The sequence below is a fragment of the Mus caroli genome, chromosome 16 (genome assembly GCF_900094665.2).
Source record: "Mus caroli chromosome 16, CAROLI_EIJ_v1.1, whole genome shotgun sequence".
NCBI lineage: Eukaryota > Metazoa > Chordata > Mammalia > Rodentia > Muridae > Mus > Mus caroli.
Window position 1 is genome coordinate 11,470,656 of NC_034585.1, and position 23,946 is coordinate 11,494,601.

The 23,946-nt window shown below is 40.6% G+C and overlaps 1 protein-coding gene across 5 annotated transcripts in view; it reads left to right on the forward strand.

The window, feature by feature from the left end:
- The window catches only part of Efcab1 (EF-hand calcium binding domain 1), a 53,115-nt gene that overhangs the window by 10,892 nt on the left and 18,277 nt on the right, over positions 1 to 23,946 (forward strand). The window contains exons 2-8 of one of the 5 annotated variants that reach the window (XR_002379968.2): positions 861 to 1,019; positions 1,676 to 1,780; positions 4,555 to 4,706; positions 5,040 to 5,144; positions 8,444 to 8,602; positions 11,055 to 11,148; positions 16,187 to 16,239. Coding sequence is in view for 2 of the 5 variants with exons in the window: in XM_029470250.1 (XP_029326110.1) it covers positions 861 to 1,019; positions 1,676 to 1,780; positions 4,555 to 4,706; positions 5,040 to 5,144; positions 7,504 to 7,620 (638 nt within the window). In the remaining 3 variants the exon portion in view is untranslated. Of the gene's footprint in view, positions 1 to 860; positions 1,020 to 1,675; positions 1,781 to 4,554; positions 4,707 to 5,039; positions 5,145 to 7,503; positions 7,621 to 8,443; positions 9,684 to 11,054; positions 11,149 to 16,186; positions 16,240 to 23,946 lie in introns of those variants that run through there. The other 4 variants (XR_002379967.2, XM_029470250.1, XR_002379966.2 and 1 more) reach the window with 4 other exon arrangements.

Genomic DNA, 23,946 nt, shown 5'->3' on the forward strand with positions numbered 1-23,946 from the left:
GGAGGAGCTAGAGAAAGTACCCAAGGAGCTAAAGGGATCTGCAACCCTATAGGTGGAACAACATTATGAACTAACCAGTACCCCAGAGCTCGTGTCTCTAGCTTCATATGTATCAAAAGATGGCCTAGTCGGCCATCAGTGGAAAGAGAGGCCCATTGGACTTGCAAACTTTATATGCCCCAGTACCGGGGAACGCCAGGGCCAAAAAGTGGGAGTGGGTGAGTAGGGGAGTGGGGGGGGCAGTATATTGGAGACTTTTTGGATAGCATTGGAAATGTAAATGAGGAAAATACCTAATAAAAATATATAAAAAATGCTGGTTTGTAAAACATGCTTAAAATTTCTGAATTAGAAAATAAATCTTGATTTCAAAACTCTGTCTTATAAATGCAGTGAAATGAAAATCATTACACAAGATATTTGGTAGCCTAAATTTCCAGAGAAACTCTTGTCTGTAGCTGTTATAAATACCTCCATCAAATGCTGGCTGTTGCTGACAATGTGAAACATTTCTATTGTGACTATCCCTCTGCCTGCACTGGGAAGTTTAGAATTTGGCAGCACAGTCATTTGGATCACATGACTGATACCTATTTTTTCATCCTAAATGCAATGGACCTACATGTATTTAGCATTTGGCACTAGCAGGAAGAGCTTACCTTGTTAGTGAATATGGTGATTTGGGCATTATCTTCCTTTAATTCTAAAGCTGTGACTCAGAATATAGGTCTCATGAAAATGGCAACCAACTATTAGATGTCTTTAGTTTTGAACACATAAATTCGATAATGCAGTATTTGAGTGAGAACTTAAAATTTTAAAGTGCACTTTTGTTATGTGTCCATTTTGATCTTTTACAGTTGATAAATTTGAGGTGAAATGTCTTATAACACTTTTCTATAATTTGGTGGGAGACGTAGCAGAGAGGCCAGGAGTAGTCACCGGACTAGATCGTAATGTATTTCGGAACATCTTGCATGTGACATTTGGGATGACAGATGACATGATTATGGACAGAGGTAAGATAACATGGGTCAAACTGCCTCACCCAACTGTAATTTACAAAGGCTTAAGGCTGAGCTTACTAATGGGAGGAATCATTCCCAATGTCATTTGAATATATATTAATCTTCCAAAGTGTGTGAAGAAGGAAGTGGTCTCCTCTTCCTTTTGCTGTTGAGAAAAAGACCAAGTTGTATTGGTTAGCTAAGTTTATACAGGTATACAAAATCCCCATAGTGTTCCACTTCTACTTAAATTTTCTTACATTCTTGCAAGTAGTTCATGACCAGTTAAGGCACACTTCTACCATGTAATAGCAGCACTTGTCTTGAGGAATAAAAACATTATTGCTTTTGATTAAGAAGCTTAAATATCTAATGACTAGCATCTTTATTATTTATTATTATTACTATTAATTTCTTCACCCATATTTATATATTAAGAACATTATTCATTCCCACAACATATAAGGAGAAAATAAAAATATACTTAAAAGGCTATTTTATGTAATAAGTTTAGTATATAATTAAAAGGTTATGTATCTCAGTTTCTTTTGTTAAAGGAGGGCATGAGACCTTGGGTCTTGAAATAGCGGTGAAAAGTAAAGTGACGCGAGACTTGATATATTACAGAGTTTCAAAATCCAACATAAATTATGTTGTGTCTTTTTTAGTATTTCGAGGCTTTGATAAAGACAATGATGGCTGTATAAGTGTATCAGAGTGGATTCATGGATTATCACTCTTTCTTCGAGGGACTTTAGACGAAAAAATGAAATGTAAGCCTACAGATGACCTATTAGTTCATACATTATGATCAATATACCAAAAGTTTTTAAATGACTGTTTTCCAAACCACCAATAAAATGGTTTTGGTTGGTTGGTTGGTTGGTGAATCCTTTCTATGGGGCAAATTTAAGTTAATAAAGGATAGGAATGTATTAATTAAAAGAGGAACCAAGCCATTTAAGGCGTGAATAACACGGAAAGAAGCACCATGAGCTGTGACCTTACATTCTAATGATGTGCCTGTACACTCAACTACTAAATAGCTCACAGTACCTGACAGCAAACATTAAACCAGAAAACATAACATAAACTTTCTGGTTCTTAAATAATTCTCAATTAATGGAGTTGTACTTAATTAAATTAAATTAATATAAATATACAATTGCTTTTCCATGTTTCCAATCAGTAATGCTTAAGTTAGTGCTCCTAGGTGTATTGTTTCAAAAGAAATATATAGAGAGGGACAGGGATATTTCCCTCGTGTACACTAACATTCCCATGAAAGTCAGCTTATATCAAGTTTATGCAGGAATAAGATAGGCATTTGCACTAAATACTTTGTTAGAGAAATGTTACCTTAGTAATAATCTCATACACACACACACACACACACACACACACACACACACACACACATTGCATACATATATGTTGCATGTAGCTTTTACTACCCTGCCTAAGCTCCAGGAACAGGCTGCACTACTAGTCCCTGCCCAGAGAACATTAGATCCTTAGATGAAAAACACAGGCACACATAGTTGCTCAATTTCAACTTGTCTTCTTGGCTCGACTGCTGGGCACCTCCAATCTACTGCAGCTATAGTGCCCTTCTCAGTACTCTCAGCTCAGCAGTCTAAATCTGCACTCAATTCCAGTTGCTCAGCCTCTTTCAGTCCCAGCTCAACATTTCCAACCTCCTGCCTGTAGAAGCAGCCTATGGCTGCTCTGCCAGAGATCTCACATAGCTGTTTGGCATTTCTCTATATGAAACATGGCAAAGCTCCGTTCCTCTCTCCTTGTGTCTCCTAGCTGGCCTGTGGGGACCCAGAGGTCCTGCCTATTCTGCCTAACAATTGGCTAGCAGCATCTTTATTGATGGTTCAAGAACCAATTGGGGAACAGGACCTTAGCAAAAGCAAATATCCAATAAAATAAAATAAAATACTCTTCTCCTAGACATAAATACTATGGTTTTGCTCAAAACCATAACAATCATGTAAATTACAAAACATAATATACAGTTAACATCCAGTCCATCATATTTGTCCATTATATAAAGTACTCTACTCTCATTCCTAATTTAAAGAATTATGATTCTATCCCTGGATTATGTTTAGGTTTTAGCCTGTAACATCATCTGAAAACCATGGCACTTTTAACCTCTCTCTCAATGTTAAGCAACTTGAGTTTGATTATGAGACAACTAATCTTCAACCCCATCAGTAATCTGAGAATGATTTAAATATTACCTGGGTATATAGGAAGCACCAAACACAGTTTCTTAAACTTAAAAATTGTAGAGACAGCTGTCTAACTGGATAGCCCCCTTATTTCTTATAAAGTGGAGCATCTGTGTTCATCCTTTTGGCTCAGGATCATCTGACAGATCTATGCAAGGCAGGATTATGAAGGACTGTTTACCCTTTCTTGGCAGAGCTATCAGTTGACAATTCCACATAATGTGTCCTTTTTCCAGCAGTTGTCTACAGATGAAATAGGCAATTTCTGCCTTGTGGCTACTTTGCCATGATAAGCAACTTCCCCTGGAAGTAGAGGTGCTCAGATTTCTTTTTTGAACCAAGAAGGGGGTACTGTCAGGAGCAGACACGTCTATAGTCAAATGATATAATAGTGATGAAATGATTAAATATCATATTCTGTGGACTTCTGATGTTTTTAAAAACTATCTCTCCATATAAGGTATATCTGAACTTTTAAACCTTGACTACTCTTAGCTATTTCTAATCGAGTAATATCGAAAACATCTTATTATAATTAAATCAGAATCTAACATAATGATGAGTTTGCTATCTGACTCAATTTATGTTGCTTAATCATCTAAAACTAGTTTGTAATATCCATTATTAGAAGGACTGGGTCTAAGCTTTGCATTCTTAAATGAGTGACATAGGCACTACATATGTCTAAGAGTAACTCTATTAATCTCAAATTTTGTATCAATATAAGAAATTCACACCAATGAAATCTTTATCAATATAAATTCTGTACCAATGTAAGAAATTATAACTTCAACTTTAAAGATCAATTATAAAGATTTCTACCAATTAGGATTATGGCTACACAGTGTTCTGTGTCCTTCCCAGTACTCCTAGTTCAGCACCCTAAATCTGTATTCAACTTTCTTTTCCCAGCCACCTTCAGTTCAACATCCCCAGCCTCCCACCTGTAGAAGTATCCTGTGGCCACTCTGCCCGAGATCTCACATGGATGGTTGGCTTTTCTTCCTCTGAAGCATGGCAAAACTCCTTTCTCTCTCCCTGTGTAATCTAGCTGGCCTGTGGGGACCCAGAAGTCCTGTGTATTCTGCCCAGCAATTAGCTGCTAGCATCTTTATTGATGGATCAAGAATCAATTGGGGAAGAAAACTTTAGCATCAGACCACTCTTACACACACACACACACACACACACACACACACACACACACACACACACACACACACAGAGGTATATGTGTGTATATATGTGTATATATATGTATATATATCATATATATACATATGTCTATACATACTTTTCTTTAGATTGCTTTGAAGTGTTTGATCTGAATGGTGATGGCTTCATTTCAAAGGAGGAGATGTTCCACATGCTGAAGAACAGCCTTCTCAAGCAGCCCTCTGAGGAGGACCCTGATGAAGGGATTAAAGATTTGGTTGAAATTACACTTAAGAAAATGGTAAGAATGGATAATTTAGAAGTTTAATATTGAAATTTATAGGGAATCCACAGAATAGAAGTAATAATTGAGTTACAGTGATTTTCAGTATTCTGTTTAGTTAAATAATAGTTGACATTTGCTTGTTAAAAAAATATTTTCTTTGGGCTTCAGGTGTGGCGCAGTGATAGTTCTATGCTAATAACACCCCACCCTCCCTACATACACTATAAAAGTTATTTTTCAACTTCCCAAGCTAATCTCTTATTTTCCTATTAACACCTGACTATGAAAAAGTGTGCATTTGCAGCAAGAATGCCATGCTCTGACTGACCCAGGCTGTGCACCTCACAGGACCATGACCATGATGGGAAGCTGTCTTTTGTAGACTATGAGAAGGCTGTGAGAGAAGAGAATCTCCTGCTGGAAGCCTTTGGGCCTTGCCTGCCTGATCCAAAGGTAACAATATTCCTTTTGTTGAACCAAAACCTAATTTGGAACAGCTAACCTAGGACACCTCAGCTTTCAGTATGGAAGCCAGAAAAAATATAAGCATAGAAAGGCCCCACAGAAGAAGGGATAGCTTCTCTTGGGGACTGTTATATCCCACTGCTCACTTTTATTTTATCCTTTAATGCATTAATTCACATTGGAAAGAATTCGTGAGGCTCAATGTGCCAGAAGCCCAAAAGAAAGGCTCAGTGGCTGCACTGGAGGGCAAAAACAACATGAAAAATCATTACACAACATTGTGATAAGTATATCATTGTAGTAATATTAAATGACTTGCATGGTGCTTGCATTATGCCAGGCAATGATGCAAGAATGAAACTTTATAACACCCAATTTATAAATGAGAAATCAAACAGAAGATTTACACATTTTATCAAAGCTAGCTTAACTAATTAGTGGAGTGGCAGGGGGATAAGCTGGTACCATTGTCTATAGAGAGTGTGTAGAATGTGGTGCTGGGCAGGTAAAAGAACATCCACACCATCCAAACCACAGGAAGACAGGAAGGCTTACCCATGGAACCAGTTCAAAGATAAAATAGCCAGATAAGATGGGGAAGTAATCCATGCAAAAGAAGTGACAATGTGAAAAAAAAAGAAGGAAAGGAAAGGAAAGGAAAGGAAAGGAAAGGAAAGGAAAGGAAAGGAAAGGAAAGGAAAGGAAAGGAAAGGAAAGGAAAGGAAAGGGAAGGGAAGGAAAGGGAAGGAAAGGGAGGATGGAGGGATGGAGGGATGGAGGGATGGAGGGATGGAGGGATGGAGGGATGGAGGGATGGAGGGAAGGAGAGAGCAGGAAGAATTTTACAAAAGAGCCTGGTATATACTTGGCTAGACATGAGGTAACAGGTGCCTAGAAAGACTATGTCCTGCGGAGCCTGGGTTTGTCTGGAAAGTAATAAGGATGTGGTTGTGTTTAAGCAAGCAAGTAATGCAAATTATGACCATCCCCATCCCCTGACCTCTAGTTTCTATGTCCAGCTACCAAATCAAGTGTCTATTCAGATATTTTCTAAAAGTTTCTAGTTTCTCCTAAACTTGAATCTCTCCTGTCTCCCTTGTGTTGCCAAATGGTGGCCTGTTTCCAGCAACTTCATCAACCTGTGAGCCATGTTTGATTTCTCCTGACACCCTGACCTACTCCTTCAGCATTTAGCCTTAAATATGGCCCATGCCATTCGCTACCATCATCTATTCTGTCTAAATAATATTCTGTGTTACTCCCACTGTTTTCTCCCTACTGCCTTTCCACTGTAACATCCACTATATTTGAAAATGCACATTGCATCATGCCCCACCTTTTTTCCACATCCTCCAGTGAAATCTCCATATGCAGAGTCCATATCCTGTCTTTCCAGAAACATCTTTCTACTTCCACATCCTCTCAGGAATTACAGTGGAGGCAGTCAACTCTATGCTCTCCCCTTCCTGCTGTGTCCTTCCCATCTCTTACACAACCCTTCACATCCTCAATTCCCTAAGTCACCCAATCTCACTGGACTTGCTGCATTGTTCAGACATCCTTTGCCTCCTTACCCTTCCTTCATCTTTGTGTCCACACTTGATTTTTGTACTACTTCTTTCACTGTATTTATTTGTATGCATATTGTCTCATCACAAGACAATTTCCTGAGTCAGGAAAGAAATTTGTTTTTCTCAGTTTTTGCACAATATATGTATTAACAGAATAGATGACTAGAAAAGTATGGATACATGAATGGAGATATAGATGAATGGATGGAGGGATGAATGGATGATCTCAGAGGTTCCTGGCAGAAAGTTCTGGGGCTGTTCCCCATCCCTGTTCAGGGACTGTTTAGCCATTCTTTTGTACCTTCCCAACATTCTTAAATCATTCCCTACTTACTAGAACTTCCCTGTTAGAATTCTAAAGGCTTTAAAACTTTTTCCTTCTTAAAGACCAAACAAGGAGGTAGAAAAATGGCTTAACAGTTCAAATCATATGCTTCTCTTGTAGTTAATCCCAGTTGGGGTCCCAGTATCAACATCTGCCTCTCAGTCTCCAGGGAAATTTGATGCCTCTGACCTTTGCTGACACCCACTCATGTGCATATACCTTCTATGGAAACACAAACTTTTTTTTTTAATTTTTAAAAAGCAAATGGAAAGGGCAGGATAAAAGGGAGGCAGAAAGGGAGGGTATGTACTCACATGAGTTTCATAGCCACTTCTACTTGTACAGATACATGTCTTGAGAAAAATGTCCAATTTAAGACCAAAACTATCATGTGTCACACTCCCCATCTTCTAGAATCTTGTTGTTGAGATTGCCCTCTTTCTCTCCACAGCCAGTTAATGGATCTCATGAATGTCCTTGGGTCTTTGGATGTGTCCAAGTTCCTAGAAGTTGTTCCCCACTGAAGCCTCATACCCAGACTATACACCATCTTCCTGGCCTACACTAGGTTTGAGACCACTAGAAGGCAATTTGAGAATCAAAAACACAGGAGAAGTTACCAGTGCTCATTGCATTAGTCAGAGCAGAGGTTCTCAATGTGGGTTCAGTCCATTGGGGGTCAAAAGACTATCACAGGGTTCACCTAAGACCATCAGAAAATACAGATATTTACTTTATGGTTTATAACAATAGCAAAAGTACAGTTATGACATAGCAAAAAAATTAAGTTTATGGTTGTGGGTTACCATAACATAAGGGAGTATATTATTAAAGAGTCCCAACATTAGCAATATTGAGAACCACTCTAGACAAACAGGACTGATAAAATGAAAAAATGTGTATGTGTATTTGAGATTTTTGGTAGTGGCCTACAGTCTGTGGTTTAACTATTCTAATGATGACTGTTTCCTAATGGAAAGTCCAAGAATCCAGTAGTTGTTTAGTTCACAATCCTGGATATCTCATATGGTCTTCAGTATTCATTGGGTTCCCAAAGAAGTAGACTCCAATCCCAGTGAAGGAATCCACTGGCCAGGGAAAGTGAGGGCAAGCGAGAAAAAAACAAAAGCATCCTTCTTCCATGTACTTTATGTAGGCTGCCTCCAGAAAGTCTGGCCTAGATTTCAGGTCATTTTTTTTCCACCTCAAATGATCCAATCAAGAAAAATTACTCAGTAGCATGGGTTTTGGTTAATTCCAGATATAATCAAGTTAATAACTAAGAATAGCTACCACACCCATCTTCCTTGTGACCCTGTCTCTCTATTAGGAGGACACAATGTTTTGTTTTGTTCTTTCTCCTTTTTAAGTTCAGCACCTTTATCTTACAGAGCCAGATGGAATTTGAAGCCCAAGTATTCAAAGATCCAAATGAATTTAATGATATGTGAATTCCTAAATGTACTGTGAATAAGTACAAAAGGAGCCACATTAAGTTCATCTGTTCTTCTCAGCTCAGAAGATGCCATGTGGTGAGATGCAGTTCACTTGTATGTATTTTAGTTTAGGACATCCTCAGATATACTGGGTTTGGCAAGAGAGGTTAACATTGTTAAGGATATTTCACTACATTTACTCTGTTAAGACATATAAGTGTCATAAATCTCCAGATTAATCAAAGCCATTTGCAAATTATATACTCATCACTTATGGATACAATCTATATGTCAGAAAGAGTTTGCTTATATATCGAAATATTGTTGAACCTACAGTTTCCTTCATAGCAATAAGTGGTGAAGAGAGTACCAAAAACAAACAAAACAAACAAACAAACAAACAAAAAAACATGTCAGGCACTGGGGACTACACAGCAAGATTAAGGATACATGGAGACTATTTAATATGTTTTCTTCTGTTATATGAGGCTTTGCTTCAACAGCTCATAAACATTGGAGGGCAAAGATTTGTTACTCACACTTTCATAGCCACCATAGCAGTTAGTATGTAATTGGCCCTCAATAAATATTTCAGATTGGATTTAGAGACAGAAAACTGCCACATAATTACCCTCTATCCATGAGCAGATAGAAGTTTTCTCTATTTCATGAGTCCAGCTTTTAGTTAATCTCTGAAGGCATTGCAATCAGATGCCAAGACCAACTCTGCTCTGGCTTCTAGTGTCATGCCTCTCTCACTTTGCTATCATGCATTCATCATCACCATATGTAATACAATGTCATGGCTTCACACTGTCTGATGTCCAGTATACAGCCTATTATCAGGGATCATGTCACATTGTATAATAATGGTTCTGGCCAGTTATGCCAACACAAAGACTCCATCAGGTCCTGTGGCATCATGTGGTCATGAAAGGGCACCCTCCCTCACTTGAGGTCTCCTTGAGCTCTTTTTTATGTCTTTGTAGTCATAGGAGAGCAATTGCGAGGGTTAACTATATGGAACCTTCACCTGATGTGTACAAGCTCTGGAGAATACCCGAAAAAGCAAACCCACTTCCTTGTTATATATACATTATTAAGTTTATGCAAAGTTTATATTGTATACAACAATTGGCTGCTACTAATACCTGACACAAGCAATTCTATGAAATAAACTTTCTTCTATAACGCACTTTTAATGAGTAGTTTCTCTATGACAGTTATAAATAATAAAACACAATATTTATATTTCTAGCTTCATTGGGAAATGTCAGCCAAAATGGTGTGTAATTAAGGTGTTCCTAATGTTTGTATGTGCATATCACTAAATAATTATTACTTAACATTTAAGTAACATATTTGTCAACATATATCTGTCTGGCTTGGATATCATCTGCCCTCACAGTAAGTTTCAGGTGCATTGACTGTTTCTTCCTTTGAATAACTGGAACCCAGTACATCCTGACTGACACAGCTTCCTTTCTGCTTAATGGTGGTCATAGTTACATACCATCCTACTATCTGCAGCTGTGAGATTCTCAGCTTTAAATTCACATAGAAGAGTGAGATGTTGTAGTACTTACTCTCTTCTGTGTAAGGTATTTTATGCTTTCATAATGCCCAGCTTATCAACAGTGTCACAAATTATATAAAACCCAACTTTCAAGGTATCCCCCAGTAAATGTATATAAAATATATATAGATCATGACCACATTGTCTTTTTTTTATCTGTCTAATGGCAGACAGGTTATTTCTGCTTCATGGCTGTTTACCTGTAAAATGTGAATGCTGTAAGATGAATGCAATAGTCTGGTGGCCCTCTATGTGTAGATTTAATTTCATTTTGTACCTCTGCTTCCACTTTGTTATACTCTTTCCCATGATGGCTGTCCTAATGTACATTCCCACTAATGCTACGAGGGCTTTTTTTTTTCTCCATAAACTGCCAGCATGTGTTACTTTTGTGTGTCTTTTTAACACTAGTCACTAAAATTGGGGAAATGACACCATATTGTAGTTTGGACCTGTACTTCCTTAGAATGTGGCAACATTGAACACTTTTTTTCTTCTTTATCTTGACTTTATTTCATATTTTTTACTCACTTTGCATCCTGCTCACCTTTATCTAAAGTGTTGGCCATTTGTATATATTTACAAAACACAAAGTTGGGCCATTTGTCCAGTTTGCATCACATCTTTTGGTGTAATTGTGAACAAACCTTTTTCTCCTGTTACTATGTCAAAGTTTTTGGAGTCTTAATTTTGTTGCTGTGGAGATTTCAACAGATATCTCCTCAGTTGATACCAGGCATATGTAAGCACACAGAGTTCTTTGTAGGACCATCTCTCTCCCTTCTGGCCTACCCTGAGCCATTATCCTTGCTGCTCAGCTTGGCTTGGCTTACCACCAAAGTGTAGCCAGCATGCAGGCCAGCCCTCTGCCTGCCCTGGGGTGACTGAGCTGGGATAATGAAAAGCACTTACAACAGGCCAGGATGGCTTATCATTCTTTTCATGGACTCCTTATAGCTTTTGCTTTCACTTTTCTTCTCTGTTCAATAGAACTGACAGAAACTACTCTGGGACGGACACTGAAGAATAAATCCACACTACCCCATAAGCAGTGCTGAGACTCTGTTTGGAAAAGAACTTTTAGGTACCTACAGGATTTAAAAACTACCACCAAAAACTGGTAGCCCTGCATTCTTCCTCTCAGATATCTCTGTGTACAAGACATTACTTGTAGGAAACGAGGGCTGGAATTGCTCACAGCATGAAGTCATCAAACATGCATCATTCTAGAAATAGACATACTCATCAAACTTACCACTTTGTGTGATACAGTGAGGGTTGACGTGGACTAAATCAGTGGTCTGGCCTCTCATCTTTTGTGTAAAGGATAATATCATCTGAGGCATTGAATGTGTCATTACCTGTCATGGGTTCATGATGACAACCTCTCTCCTCCAACACACACAGGTGTATCAATTTAAACCAAATGTTGATAAGAACAACTAAAATCAAATATGATTTTAGAATATTCAAGACATTCAAACTGAATACAAATGGGGCTCTAGGTTCCATGGCTGAACTCTTAGCCCTCACAAATCATCACCATTCTTGCCAGAGCTAATGATTGGTTCTCACCATGTCTGGCCAAAAGGAGTTTAAGAATTGCACTGCAGACAGAGGAAAGTAGGGAAGCAGAAGAAAAGGATGAGGAAGAAAAGGAGGAGGAGGAAGGAAAGGAGGGGACAGAAGGAGAGAGTATAAAAGAGCCAGAGATATGACCCATCAGTGTATTATTTACAGTTTGAAAATCTGTGGCTTATGGTATCATGATGCATTCCCAGCTACAGTAAGGCAGGTGGTCATCAATGGAAAGATGTCCCAGCCCGTGTTATCACTAAGTTATCAAGCCAATTGCATATGGAGCACACTTCAGGAAGCATGCTCATTTTATGAGAAATCTGAAAGCCATCACATTGAAATGCTTTGGTTAGGGTGACATCACACTTGGGTAGCAGTTGATCATTTATAGCTTCTTGTGGATCTCTAGCTTTCTAGCTAGTTTGTCAAGAAAATATCCTTCCCCTAAGACACATACACCCTCTTGTTTACTTTTACTTTCCTCCTATCTGGCCCTCACAGATCACTGGAGTGGGGGCTTGTTGGCTTAATAAGTATTTGAAGAAACTGAGTGAAATACAATCTAGTTTCCCCTTAAAATGAGATGCAGCTTCCTATCTTCTGTCTACAAGTTTGTGGATACTGAGGCATCTATAGCTAGGAGCTGCATGATATGGAGTCTTGGAGTCTGGAACAATGACTGGTCTGTAAGGCTGAAAGCAGAGAATACAGAAGTCCTCCTGGGAGTGAGGACCTTCAGGGAGGGAAATGCAGAACAGAGTAGAATATTCAAACCATTGGAATGATCTTTTTTAGTAAATGCTCATAAATATGCCAAAGCCAGAAATGGACTAGAATGGGTTCACAGCCTCAACTGTGCCTTCTACAATGATGCAATGAGCACTTCAGGGCTGTCTTAGTCAGGGTTTCTATTCCTGCACAAACACCATGACCAAGAAGCAAGTTGGGGAGGAAAGGGTTTATTCGGCTTACACTTCCATGCTGCTGTTCATCACCAAAGGAAGTCAGGACTGGAACTCAGACAGGTCAGGGAGCAGGAGCTGATACAGAGGCCATGGAGGGATGTTCTTTACTGGCTTGCCTCTCCTAGCTTGCTCAGCCTACTCTCTTATAGAACCCAAGACTACCAGCCCAGGGATGGTCCCACCCACAAGGGGCCTTTCCCCCTTGATCACTAATTGAGAAAATGCCTTACAGTTGGATCTCATGGAGGCATTTCCTCAACTGAAGCTCCTTTCTCTGTGATAACTCCAGCTGTGTCAAGTTGACACAAAAATAGCCAGTACAAGGGCCAAGTATTTCATATTATTGCATCAGTTTCTCACAGGTAAGTGGTAGCATTATTGATAACTTTCATCCACAGAATGAGGAAACTGGGATCAACATAAACTGGAAGTTTGATATTTGTTCATGGCTGGAAATGAACATATCTATCTTCCAAAAGAATCTTCAAATATATCTTTGAGGCTGCAATTTGCTGCTGCATTAAAATACATATGTAGTGAGAATCATCACTTCTTCCTATCTAGGGACACTTTGAGAATTCCTGTTAGTAACCTGGACATAAATGTAGGCCTTACCAAGCTTCCATATGTTATAAGTTCTATACAGAAGTCATTAGGCTGACATAACCTTGGTGACAAGGCCAGACAATAGACCACAAAAAGGAAAGTTGAGGTGGGCTATTGCTGGACTATTGAAAGAAAAGAGAAGTTGGACTCCTTATTGAAAGAGAAGGACTATGCCTTTGTGTCCAGTCATTGGGTAACAGAGAAAATCTATCTGGAGAGGAAGATGCCAAAAGCAAGAAGCCACTGAACCAACTGGCAAACATAAGAAACCAAGATAGGGCAACTACATGCCACAAAGAAGCCAAAGGTACTACTAATCAATACAGTTTAAAAACCCAAATTCAAGCTTTATTGTGTCACTGAGCTCAGTGGAAGAGCCCTACCCTGGCATGGAGGAGGTCTTGAGCTTAATTCTCATTACCACAAAAACAAACCATAACAAAAATTATTCAGTGTGCTTTTACACTGGCCTCAAAGAGCATGTTACATAGGAATAAATGCGATGTTTGATTTGTGTGAAAGCATACGAACCGAAAACCCCTCCGAGTAAGCAAGACCTTGAATACAAGTCAGTGAAGGCCAATGATCCAAATCTATCTGACACCCTCCTTGCTGTAGTCTTAATTGTTTGATAAGTGAAATGCAAGCGACTGCACCCCATGGACTTCAAATTACTTGATGTTGTATTTTAGTTGAAGAGATCCTAGCTGCCCTGGAACACTGTGATACACCAGGAAGTGGGCAGACTCCCTATTTTAAGGTCCATGAATTTCCATATGATATGTACTCTCTTTTCCACAGCAACTGCAGATAATATCAAATGTAAAAAGCATGTGTAAAAAGATTTCTTCTTTCATTTGAAGAATGGAGTGCAGGAAATTGCCATGGTGGTTGTCTTGTAAAAGGAGGGAAAAGAAAGATATAGCAGAAAAGGAGAAGCCAAATGAAGCAGTAGGGTAGACAAGAAAAAAACCATGGTTGCCTTCCATGACTTTTCTTCTAAAGATCAGTGAGAGAGAGGAGCAAGAGACCTAAAGCTGCTGCCTTTCTATTCCTTTTGTGAGTGCACATTTAGAAAACATCAGGTGGCTGGTAAGACAAGCTGGCCTCTAGGCTGTTAGCAGGGCACAGGAGGTGGAATGGAGCAGCAGGATGTGAAGCAGGCCAGGGCCTGTAGCAAGTCCCAGGTATGTGCTGAGAGGCAGGCACTGGCCCGCAGCAGGTGCAGCACAGCCAGTGCCCAGCGGCCTCAGGAAAGGAAAACCTGCAGGTGCAGTCAGGACATGCCCTGAGCCTCCCCAGCCACGAGATTTTTTGAATAGCTGTCCTATCCTCATTGTCTGTCTGCAAGATTATGGTTTGCAGTGGGAGGAGATGCAAGAGAAGGAGTGGCTTGGTGGAGTCTCCAGTTCTAGAGGCTTTGATGACACACAGGCTGCTGCAGAAGTTCCGGGTATCTAAGGGGGTGGAAAGGCCTCAGAGTCTTGACAAGTTGAACTGGCTAAAACCATGTGGATGGGGATGTCCCCTGCTATATCTTATACAATGCACCCCCATCTTTAACCTGTCTGTGAGACACAGGACAGAATGCCATCTTTATCTCACCTAGGTGCTACCTGCTGTCTTCCACACCCAAAATTCTTGTCTTGCAACCCTAACTCAGTGCCCAATTGCTGAGAATGTCTTGTGACTTCCTGAACTCACTCTCTATCCAATGAAGAACTGTATCTACCTGCAGGAATAGTGTGCTCAACATTTTATTAAGCAACCCCTCAGCCTTTCTCATGACTTTTAATCAGGAGTGTTTTTACAAAGAAAGCATTTTCTGCAGCTGGGAAAGGGAGTGCATATGGAGCCACCTGTCTTTGGCCAGCTCCCCCTTCCCATTTTAAGCCTACTTGAAGTGAAAGAGGGGTCTGTGGATTGAGAAGAGAATAAGTATAATTGTTGTAGCACTGAGTCACCACCTCTAAGTTGTGGAAAGAACAGAGACTAAGACTAGTGTTCCCTGCCTTCTGCCCCATGACTGGAACTGGGGTGCGATCCCAGAAACTCTAAATGATACAGACTGGGGAGAAGTTGTTTAGAGGGATAAGTTGCCAAGGAACACTAGAGCAGAGACAGAAAGCTAGAAAAATGCTACCTGGTAGAAGAAATAGTAAACAGGGACATGGAGATGAGAAAGAACCTAAGCAAAAAAATCCTGCTGGTATAGATGTCCAACACATGCTGAGGGACCCTCCATACATTGGTAGGCAGATTACAAGGGTCATCTAGGCACCAGGAGAAGCTTCAGGACATCCGACATCCGTGTCTGTGAGAGGACCAGGACTTGCAGGCTTATCCCTTCTATTTTGAGTTTCCCTTCACTGCTCTGCATGCCTTCCTGGGTGTTTCGGTCCACTGAGAGAGAGANAGAGAGAGAGAGAGAGAGAGAGAGAGAGAGAGAGAGAGAGAGAGAGAGAGAGACCTGGTCACAAGAAACCCAAGATGGAAGAATTGTCCTAGGCTGTAGCTGGACTAGGTATAGGACACCTTCAGTTCCCCTCCAGCTAGAGTTGCTTCCTTATGCTGGGAGGTGGAAATTTGGCCATGCTTTAAACTTGATCCTCATGAGCATCATTCTAGGAGCTGAGTCCCCCCTCCAACACCACCTGATCAACTTCCTTCCAACCTACAGCCTTGGTTCATAGGTCAGGCCCAGATGAGATCATAGCATTAAAGTGCCTTGTGCACCTAACACCCTGCTTTATACAGCTGCAGTGTTTGGTATGGAATTGGGGGCTGTCATTAAAATACAGTCATAGTAAGGAAGTTTCAAGTGATATATTAAAAAACATTTTACAAAGGTGCCTACTACATACACGACACTCAGTAAACACTAGCTTCTATGATTATTATGTGCAGATATTTTTATGTAAAGATCTGTGTGCTTTGGCAGATTTTATTGTTTTGGCATATCTCCCTATTCAGCACCACATTACCAAGAATGGCTGTGATTTCAACAACTAGCTTGGCCCTCTCCTAGAACTCTCCAATAGCAGCGGGCCACCAGGTGCTGGCCCACCTTCAGCTCCTGAACAGAACTGGATTCCTTCCTCCGTGAGTCAGCACCCTCCTTGGGCATGCCTGGAGGAAGCCAAGACAGGTGGAGTTTTGTCTTCCTGAGTAGGTGATTAAGACATTCCTTATTAGATGTTGCATAAATATCTTCAACACAAAAGTACTCAACTCAGAACATAATGGTCCACTGTCAGAGAATTCACCTCCATGTTAAATCAATATTCTCTCAATTGTGTTTTTATGAAAATCATGTGCCAGGCACACACAGGTTGTTGTGAAAAAAATCTTTTCTCCACCTGTTACTAGGCACTTAGCTAAAAAGCTGTGTGCTTTTCAGCATTTTAATATCTGTTCTTAATTTACGCTGTGGATGCCTTACTCTCCTCTTCTTTTCCCACCTCTCCTCAGGGTGTCTGACGTGCGTGATGCTTACATATCCATGTGTGCACAGATACAGCAAGCTCACTCTTCCATTTAGTGAGCCCCTCTCCTCTGATAATTCTGTGTTCTTGTTTCCATCTATTGCTACAACTGCTTTCATGTCTTGCAGATGAAGAGAGATTTATTTACATAGTCTTTTTTACCATCTTGCCAAACTTTCTCAACACCTCATAGAAGGGAATGGGCAAATTGACCCTATGTGGAAGCTAAATAATATGAACTGGAGAACAAGGGTGACAGATAAGTGTCTAGGTTATGACTACATCCTACATGGGCCCCCTACAACCATTTATGAGTGCAGCAGGGAAGCTGGTGAATATTGACAATGGATACCCAAGGTAGGAAAGTGCAAGCTAAGTCTATTAGGCCATAGCTTCTTAAATTTAGTGTCACACCATGTATGGTGTCTTGTAACTGAACACTGAATTACAAAAAATAGCAACAGTGAAAATTCATCAGTCAGCTTATACCTACAGTGTGTCCAGACCTTTCAGAAAGGGCTTGGCCTTGTGCCACACAGCTCTAATGCAGCCTTTGCTGCTACTCTTCTTTCCCCCGCATGCTTACTCAAGGTATATCCTCAAATTGCACAATGACCCTGAACATTTCTTGAACTACCTCACTTTCATTTGGGAGACCATTAAGTATTAGGGATTGCATACTTTTTACTACATATACCAACATCTCAGCTCTTAAAGAAGCATGTGGTTTAATTATGGTAAAGGCATTAAATCCTTTTCACATCATTTTTCTGTGTATAGATATCAAGTTAGGATACCTTTGGAATGTATTGTGCTACAACATCCCATCTTAAAACTTCTATTCATATTGTTGATTTGAATTTCATTAAAATATCAAATGGATTTGAGGTTGGGATTAAGACATAATTGGCAACAATTTCTGAAATAGTCCTAAATATGTTTCTGCTATCTTTTATATGAATAAAAATTTATCTTTGCATATATGAATGCAAAGATGTATTCTTGGCATTGATGATTATAAAAATCAAAACATAGATCAACTCCAAAAACAGTGAAGGTATTCAGCCACCATTCCTTATGTAAAAACAAGAAAGTGTATCCATATCAGTAGTAAATACATATGCTTTCATAGTTTATAAAGGACAAAACTATATATGTGCCAACAAACTATTTTAAAAATAAATTTATGAAAGCCAGGCATGGTGGTGCATGCCTTTAATCCTAGCACTTGGGAGGCAGAGGCAGGTGGATTTCTTGAGTTCGAGGCCAGCCTGGTCTACAAAGTGAGTTCCAGGACAGCCAGGGCTATACAGAGAACACCTGTCTCGTAAAACCAAAATAAATAGATAGATAGATAGATAGATAGATAGATAGATAAATTTATGATTTACCAGTACATATTTGATTCCATATATACAATTTAATTTCTAAATATTTTTCAGATTAAGAGGGTTGTGAATGGGAAGTGAAGCCCTGTGCTAGTCCACAAAAAACTCTCTGCAGTCAGATGGCTAAGATGGCTGCTGCAAACATTTATGCAAGGAGAGCTGTTATAGAATCACAGCTAATCCCTATGGACCACACAGAAACAAAGTTATGCTTTTATGTATAGTCACAAGAAATGAATATGAGCAGGAGTGAGGGCAGGCAAGCATGAGAAAGATCATTCAATACTGAGAAAAGAGGTCACTATGAATCTGCCCTGCTTAGGTATTGCTAGGAAAGAGAACAATGAGCTTTCCCTGAGGAAAGGACAGTCTGATGGCAGGAAGGAGTCAGGGGCTTCTAGATCACAGCAGTGTCCCTGTGTGACACAGAGCCAAGCTCCATTCTCTAGAATGGCAGTGAATGGAACAGTGGTTGGGGCTTCAGCTCCTTTCAGATGCTTCTCAACTAACAAGTGGCTAGTAGAGCAAAATTACAGTTTGGAAGTAAGAACAAAATAATTTTATGTTTGGAGTCACTAAAACATGAGGAACTGTATAAAAAGATCACAGGATGAGAAACGTTGAAACTGTTTGATTCAACCAAATGTGTCCATCAGGTGGACAGAAGTCCTGTAATGCCTCTTACTGGCACATGCATGCTTAATTGTGGAATTCTGCATGGAAACCTTGGGAACTACAACAGGGAGTGCTCAAGACATGCACTAATCCCCTCAACATGTCACTACATCTGCATTCATTTGCCTCCTACAGAAAAGGACAACCCTCTCTGGCCCAGTAATTTGTGGCTTGCTATGTACCTAAGGCTGTCATTTAGTCCATCAGGAAAATTTTCCTCCCTCTAATACACATTGCCTTTTGTTTATTCTGCCTCCATTTTTCTCTTCTTACCCCACTCTGCCCCAATTAGATAACTCCCACCACTGGCACATAGTTCACTTCCCAAGGGCTTGTTAGGTGAAGGGGCATTGGAATATGGAAGAAGGATATAGTTCTTCCTCTTCCCCTTCATTCAGGAAATGCTTGTCATCTATCCTCCCTCTTTGTAGTGCCAAAGTTCATTGGCGGCATGGATGAGTAAACATAAGAGCCAATCACCAGTGAAGCAGGTATGATCTTCAACAGACTTCTGTGGAAACATGAATGCCTACCAGTGAAAGTTCAAGAAGACTCTAGGCTGCTACCACAAAAATATTCCTAATATGCACATTACTGTTGATCAGGAAAGTTAGGGACACCTGTCCCCTCATTCATGGTAGAACTTTTATTGCTGAGTGCTGACTGACAAATCACAGGAACACATTTAGTGCATGCTATCAAAAGCAAGCCTCATTAATAATTCGGTGAAATAGAAACTCAGAGAATGAGAACCACTATGCCCTCTGCTATTACCCTGTACCTGCATGGGAGTGATATAACGACTACTCATTTCTTAGCATTTCCCCATCTCTCAAACTCACTTGTAGACAGCAACTGGAGGCTGCCCAACAATACCCTGCTGTTTATATAGAAAATGTGCATGCTTCTAAGCTGCACATCCCTATTCAGCTGGCTCATCACTTTTCAAGATCTGTCCAGTATAAGCAAACACCAGCCCACAACGTGAGATTGATTGGCTGAATGATGTATGATAATCAGGAAAGGACATTGGCTGAAGCCAACTGAATCAAGTCAAGAAGTATCCTACCCTGCCCATGGCATCAAGAAACAGGCAAAAAGCTGCTGCCTTTCTATTCCTTTTGTGGGTGCACATTTAGAAAACATCAGGTGGCTGGTAAGACAAGCTGGCCTCTAGGCTGTTAGCAGGGCACAGGAGGTAGAATGGAGCAGCAGGATGTGAAGCAGGCCAGGGCCTGTAGCAAGTCCCAGGTATGTGCTGAGAGGCAGGCACTGGCCCGCAGCAGGTGCAGCACAGCCAGTGCCCAGCGGCCTCAGGAAAGGAAAACCTGCAGGTGCAGTCAGGACATGCCCTGAGCCTCCCCAGCCACGAGATTTTTTTGAATAGCTGTCCTATCCTCATTGTCTGTCTGCAAGATTATGGTTTGCAGTGGGAGGAGATGCAAGAGAAGGAGTGGCTTGGTGGAGTCTCCAGTTCTAGAGGCTTTGATGACACACAGGCTGCTGCAGAAATTCAGGATGTCTGAGGGGGTAGAGCAGCCTGGAGGTCTGAGGGTGAGTATGTGTTAGATAACTGTGCTGAAGAAGGGGTGACAGTGGATATGCTGGCAAGCCTCCAGGCGACCCCTTGTCACCAGGGAGAATACTTCTCTTTCATGACATCATAGACTTTTGCTTTCCAAAAAGAGCTTTGATCCCAGGCCAGTGTCTAGTATGTCTCTCATTGGCTTTGTGAGAAAGTGGAAAACAGCACTCAAACAAGCAAAGCTTTCAAAAATAAATGTAAAATTGCACATCCTCATCAGGGTGGCTTCTTGTTCTGAAGACTTCAGTAGCATTGAATGGGGGGACAGGGCCTGGGATCTCTGGAGGCAGCTCTGTGTCGCACTCTTGCTTTACTTTCTATTTGCTTCTTTTTTTTTCCTTCTCTCAAAACGAGATACATGAAAGCATATCCAGCCCTACTCACTGCTGTTTCCTGTGGTCTGACACAGAGGAGATGGTCTGTATTTGCTGAAGAGCAGAGCAGGCTTGGATCCTGAAGCATATCAGGATGGAAAAGATCACTCCGTATCAGATCTCAGTTGAGTTCTTGTGTTCAGGCTATGTTGATTCTCAGGAAAGCTGTTGGGACATGATTTTGAACACAACATAAATCAAAGGGCCAGATCTGTTCCTCAAAGTGTCACCCCATGCATCCCTGAAGGCCTGCGACATAGCACATGGGATCAACAAAAGGAATCAGAGGTTTTACTCCATCCACAACTCCATGGCTTTAAGGAGCTTTCTGTTCACTTAGGACATCAAACAGAATTTGAAATACTCCTGAGAAAGCCTAAGAGGTCAACCCTGGACTTTACTGTGTCTAAAACTGGAATACGCATTCCTTTTCCTGGAGGAAGAGCCAATTTGATGTCTGTCTTCAGGCACTATGTGTCTGGGTAAGTTGGTCCAACAGATCCCAACTTTCTGAAAGGAAGACACCTAAACATACTACAAATGACAGGACGTTTAGTTTGTTGTAAATATGTACCAGACATAGTGCCACAAGCTACAACAGTCAACTAAGAAATAACTGTAAGACTACTTCACAGAAACTGACCAAGGGGTCACACAAGAATGAGCTGATTCTCTCAGTTCTTACTATAGCACAACAGCGAGGGTTTTCAAAACTCCTTGCTGATCACACATTCTCAACTAAAGAGAATCCTAGTACTCCAATCAACCGGTTGTAAAATTGCATGACTAAAGTGACTTCGGCTGAGACAGTTTTTCCTTCTTTAGAAATTTTACATACAGGTGGTATTGCAGTTGAGGAAAGGGTGTCAGAGCAGGCTGCTGCTTCTGAAAGATGGCTGGCTAGCCCCTTCTGTGACATCCTGAGAAGCCTCTAGGGTTTTACTTCTTTCAGCTCACTTCAGCCATTACATTTGAACATTTGGCCTCACCACACATCGATATATCTTATACCTCCTTATAATGGGCTTCCTTCTGCCCACAAAACTCCAACTCTACCTCTTCATCAAATCTCTCTTCCTTTATGGTAACTTCTTGATCTCTGCTAAGAAGGCAGAAGTCCCCTGCCCAAGCATTTCTTTCACATTAAAAAGCTTTACACTACTTATCTATGAATATTGCTAAGATCCCAGATACAGTCACCTTATTGTCTAGTATATGATAATCACTATTCAAGGGACATCAATAACGAGTATGTCCAAACCAAACTCATAGACTGTAGAGACTCTGAAGAGCCACAGGACATGTTTGGATTTCAGCTGTCCTTACCATGTAAGGAATAGGCATCCACAGAGATAATCTATTGTGTACTGACTTCATAGTGTACAATGCAAAGCTAGTGTGATATGAACTGGAGGCATTTCTTTTTATTTCAGTCTTGGGTTTTTAAACCTTGATCATGATTTCTTGGATCTATGTCTCAAACTCAGTTTCCCTTGCCATTGTCTTCTTGTCATACTCTCAAGTCCAAGAGCCCAACATTTCTTTCTTCTATTTTTTGGCGTTCTTTGCCCTTCTGTTCCTCCGTATGATTAACACCATGCATCAGGGGCTCCTGGAGTTACACTCATTAGGAAAAAGAAACTCATTTTTTCTGCTATAAGGAAAATATACCATTTAATAATGACAATGATGATGATGATAATAATATATTAGTAATGTAATTCGTAAAGCCAGAATTTCTAATAAGACATGACAATTATTTTGTAGGATCATCTTGGTCATCTTGTGTCTTAGGTAGGATTTATTGCTGTGAACAGACACCATGACCAAGGCAACTCTATAAGGACAACAATTAATTGGTGCTGGCTTACAGGTTCAGAGTTTAGTCCATTATCATCAAGGCAGGAACACAGCAGCATCCTGGCAGGCAGCTGGAGCTGAGAGTTCTACATGTTCATTTGAAGGCTGCTAGCAGAATACTTGCTTCCAGGCAGCTAGGATGAGGGTCTTAAAGCCCACACCCACAGTGACACACCTACTCTAATAGCGCCACACCTTCTAATAGTGCCACTCCCTGGGTGGACTGAGCATATACAAACCATCACACCATGTAACCTAGTTTCCTAAAAGTAATGGTTATAGGGCTTCATTATGAGTCCAAAGCTGTCAAGGTTAGAGTAGACATGCCTCCCTCCATGTAAACTGCAATGTCTTTATTACTTGTGTGACATTTTAATACTTTGCAGATTACTTTTATATCCATGACTTCATTTGATCTTTACAGTCAGCCTGGTGGTAGACAGAGCAGGTATAGTGACTAACAAATGCATGGACCTAGGTCCAGAGAGGTCAGCAGGCCTTAGCTCCAGAGTCAACAAAAGAGAAGCAAGTGTGGCAAAGTCTGGGCTCAGGTTGGTAGGAGGAGCTGATTGCACCAATGACCAAATAGAGGCTGTGTGTTCTGAGTGCTGATGATTCACATGGAGCCCTCTCGCCAGTGTTTGCAGATATGAGAGAAATAGTGATTTCTGATGCCATGACCCTGTTTCTGTGGAGAGCAGCCTGACCCCAAGCAGCCAGGGCCAGAGACACTGGAGTATAGACCTTCACAAATACTGTAGGTCCTAGAAGGATGAAAGGAGCTTTAAGTAAGTGAGCTACAGTAATTATGTTGGCTTTAATGGAGCAATACCTGCTTTTGTTGTGCTATGGTGCAAAGACCTAATTATTCAAACACAGCCATTAGTTCCCACACAGCAAAGATGACGGCACATGTTATAAAGATACCATCTCTTGGACACTTGCCCACCAGGCCCAGTTTCTAAGACTCTTCAAACACAAGGACAGCTCTGCCAGAAACATCCACCACATATCTTTGGACACCAGAGCCCAGAATTGACCAGTGACATCTGAAGAAGAACAGCTGTGGTAATGAATGTTCCTCCTTCCACAGCTTCCTAGTGAATCAAGGGCTGGTTAGAATGGAATGGCCTTGACCACCTGGGGCTTACTGTGTCCTGATCTCAGTTTCACATAGGCAAACACTTTCTACCAGGGCTCAGCAATCCATTTCACACACACACACACACACACACACACACACACACACACACACAAAGACTGAAGACAAAACATTCATTTTATCAGAGGACAAAATGTACTCAGAACTCAGAAACCTGTCCAACTTCTTGCTGCCACCACCAGGAAAGGAAAAAAAAGTGGCTCA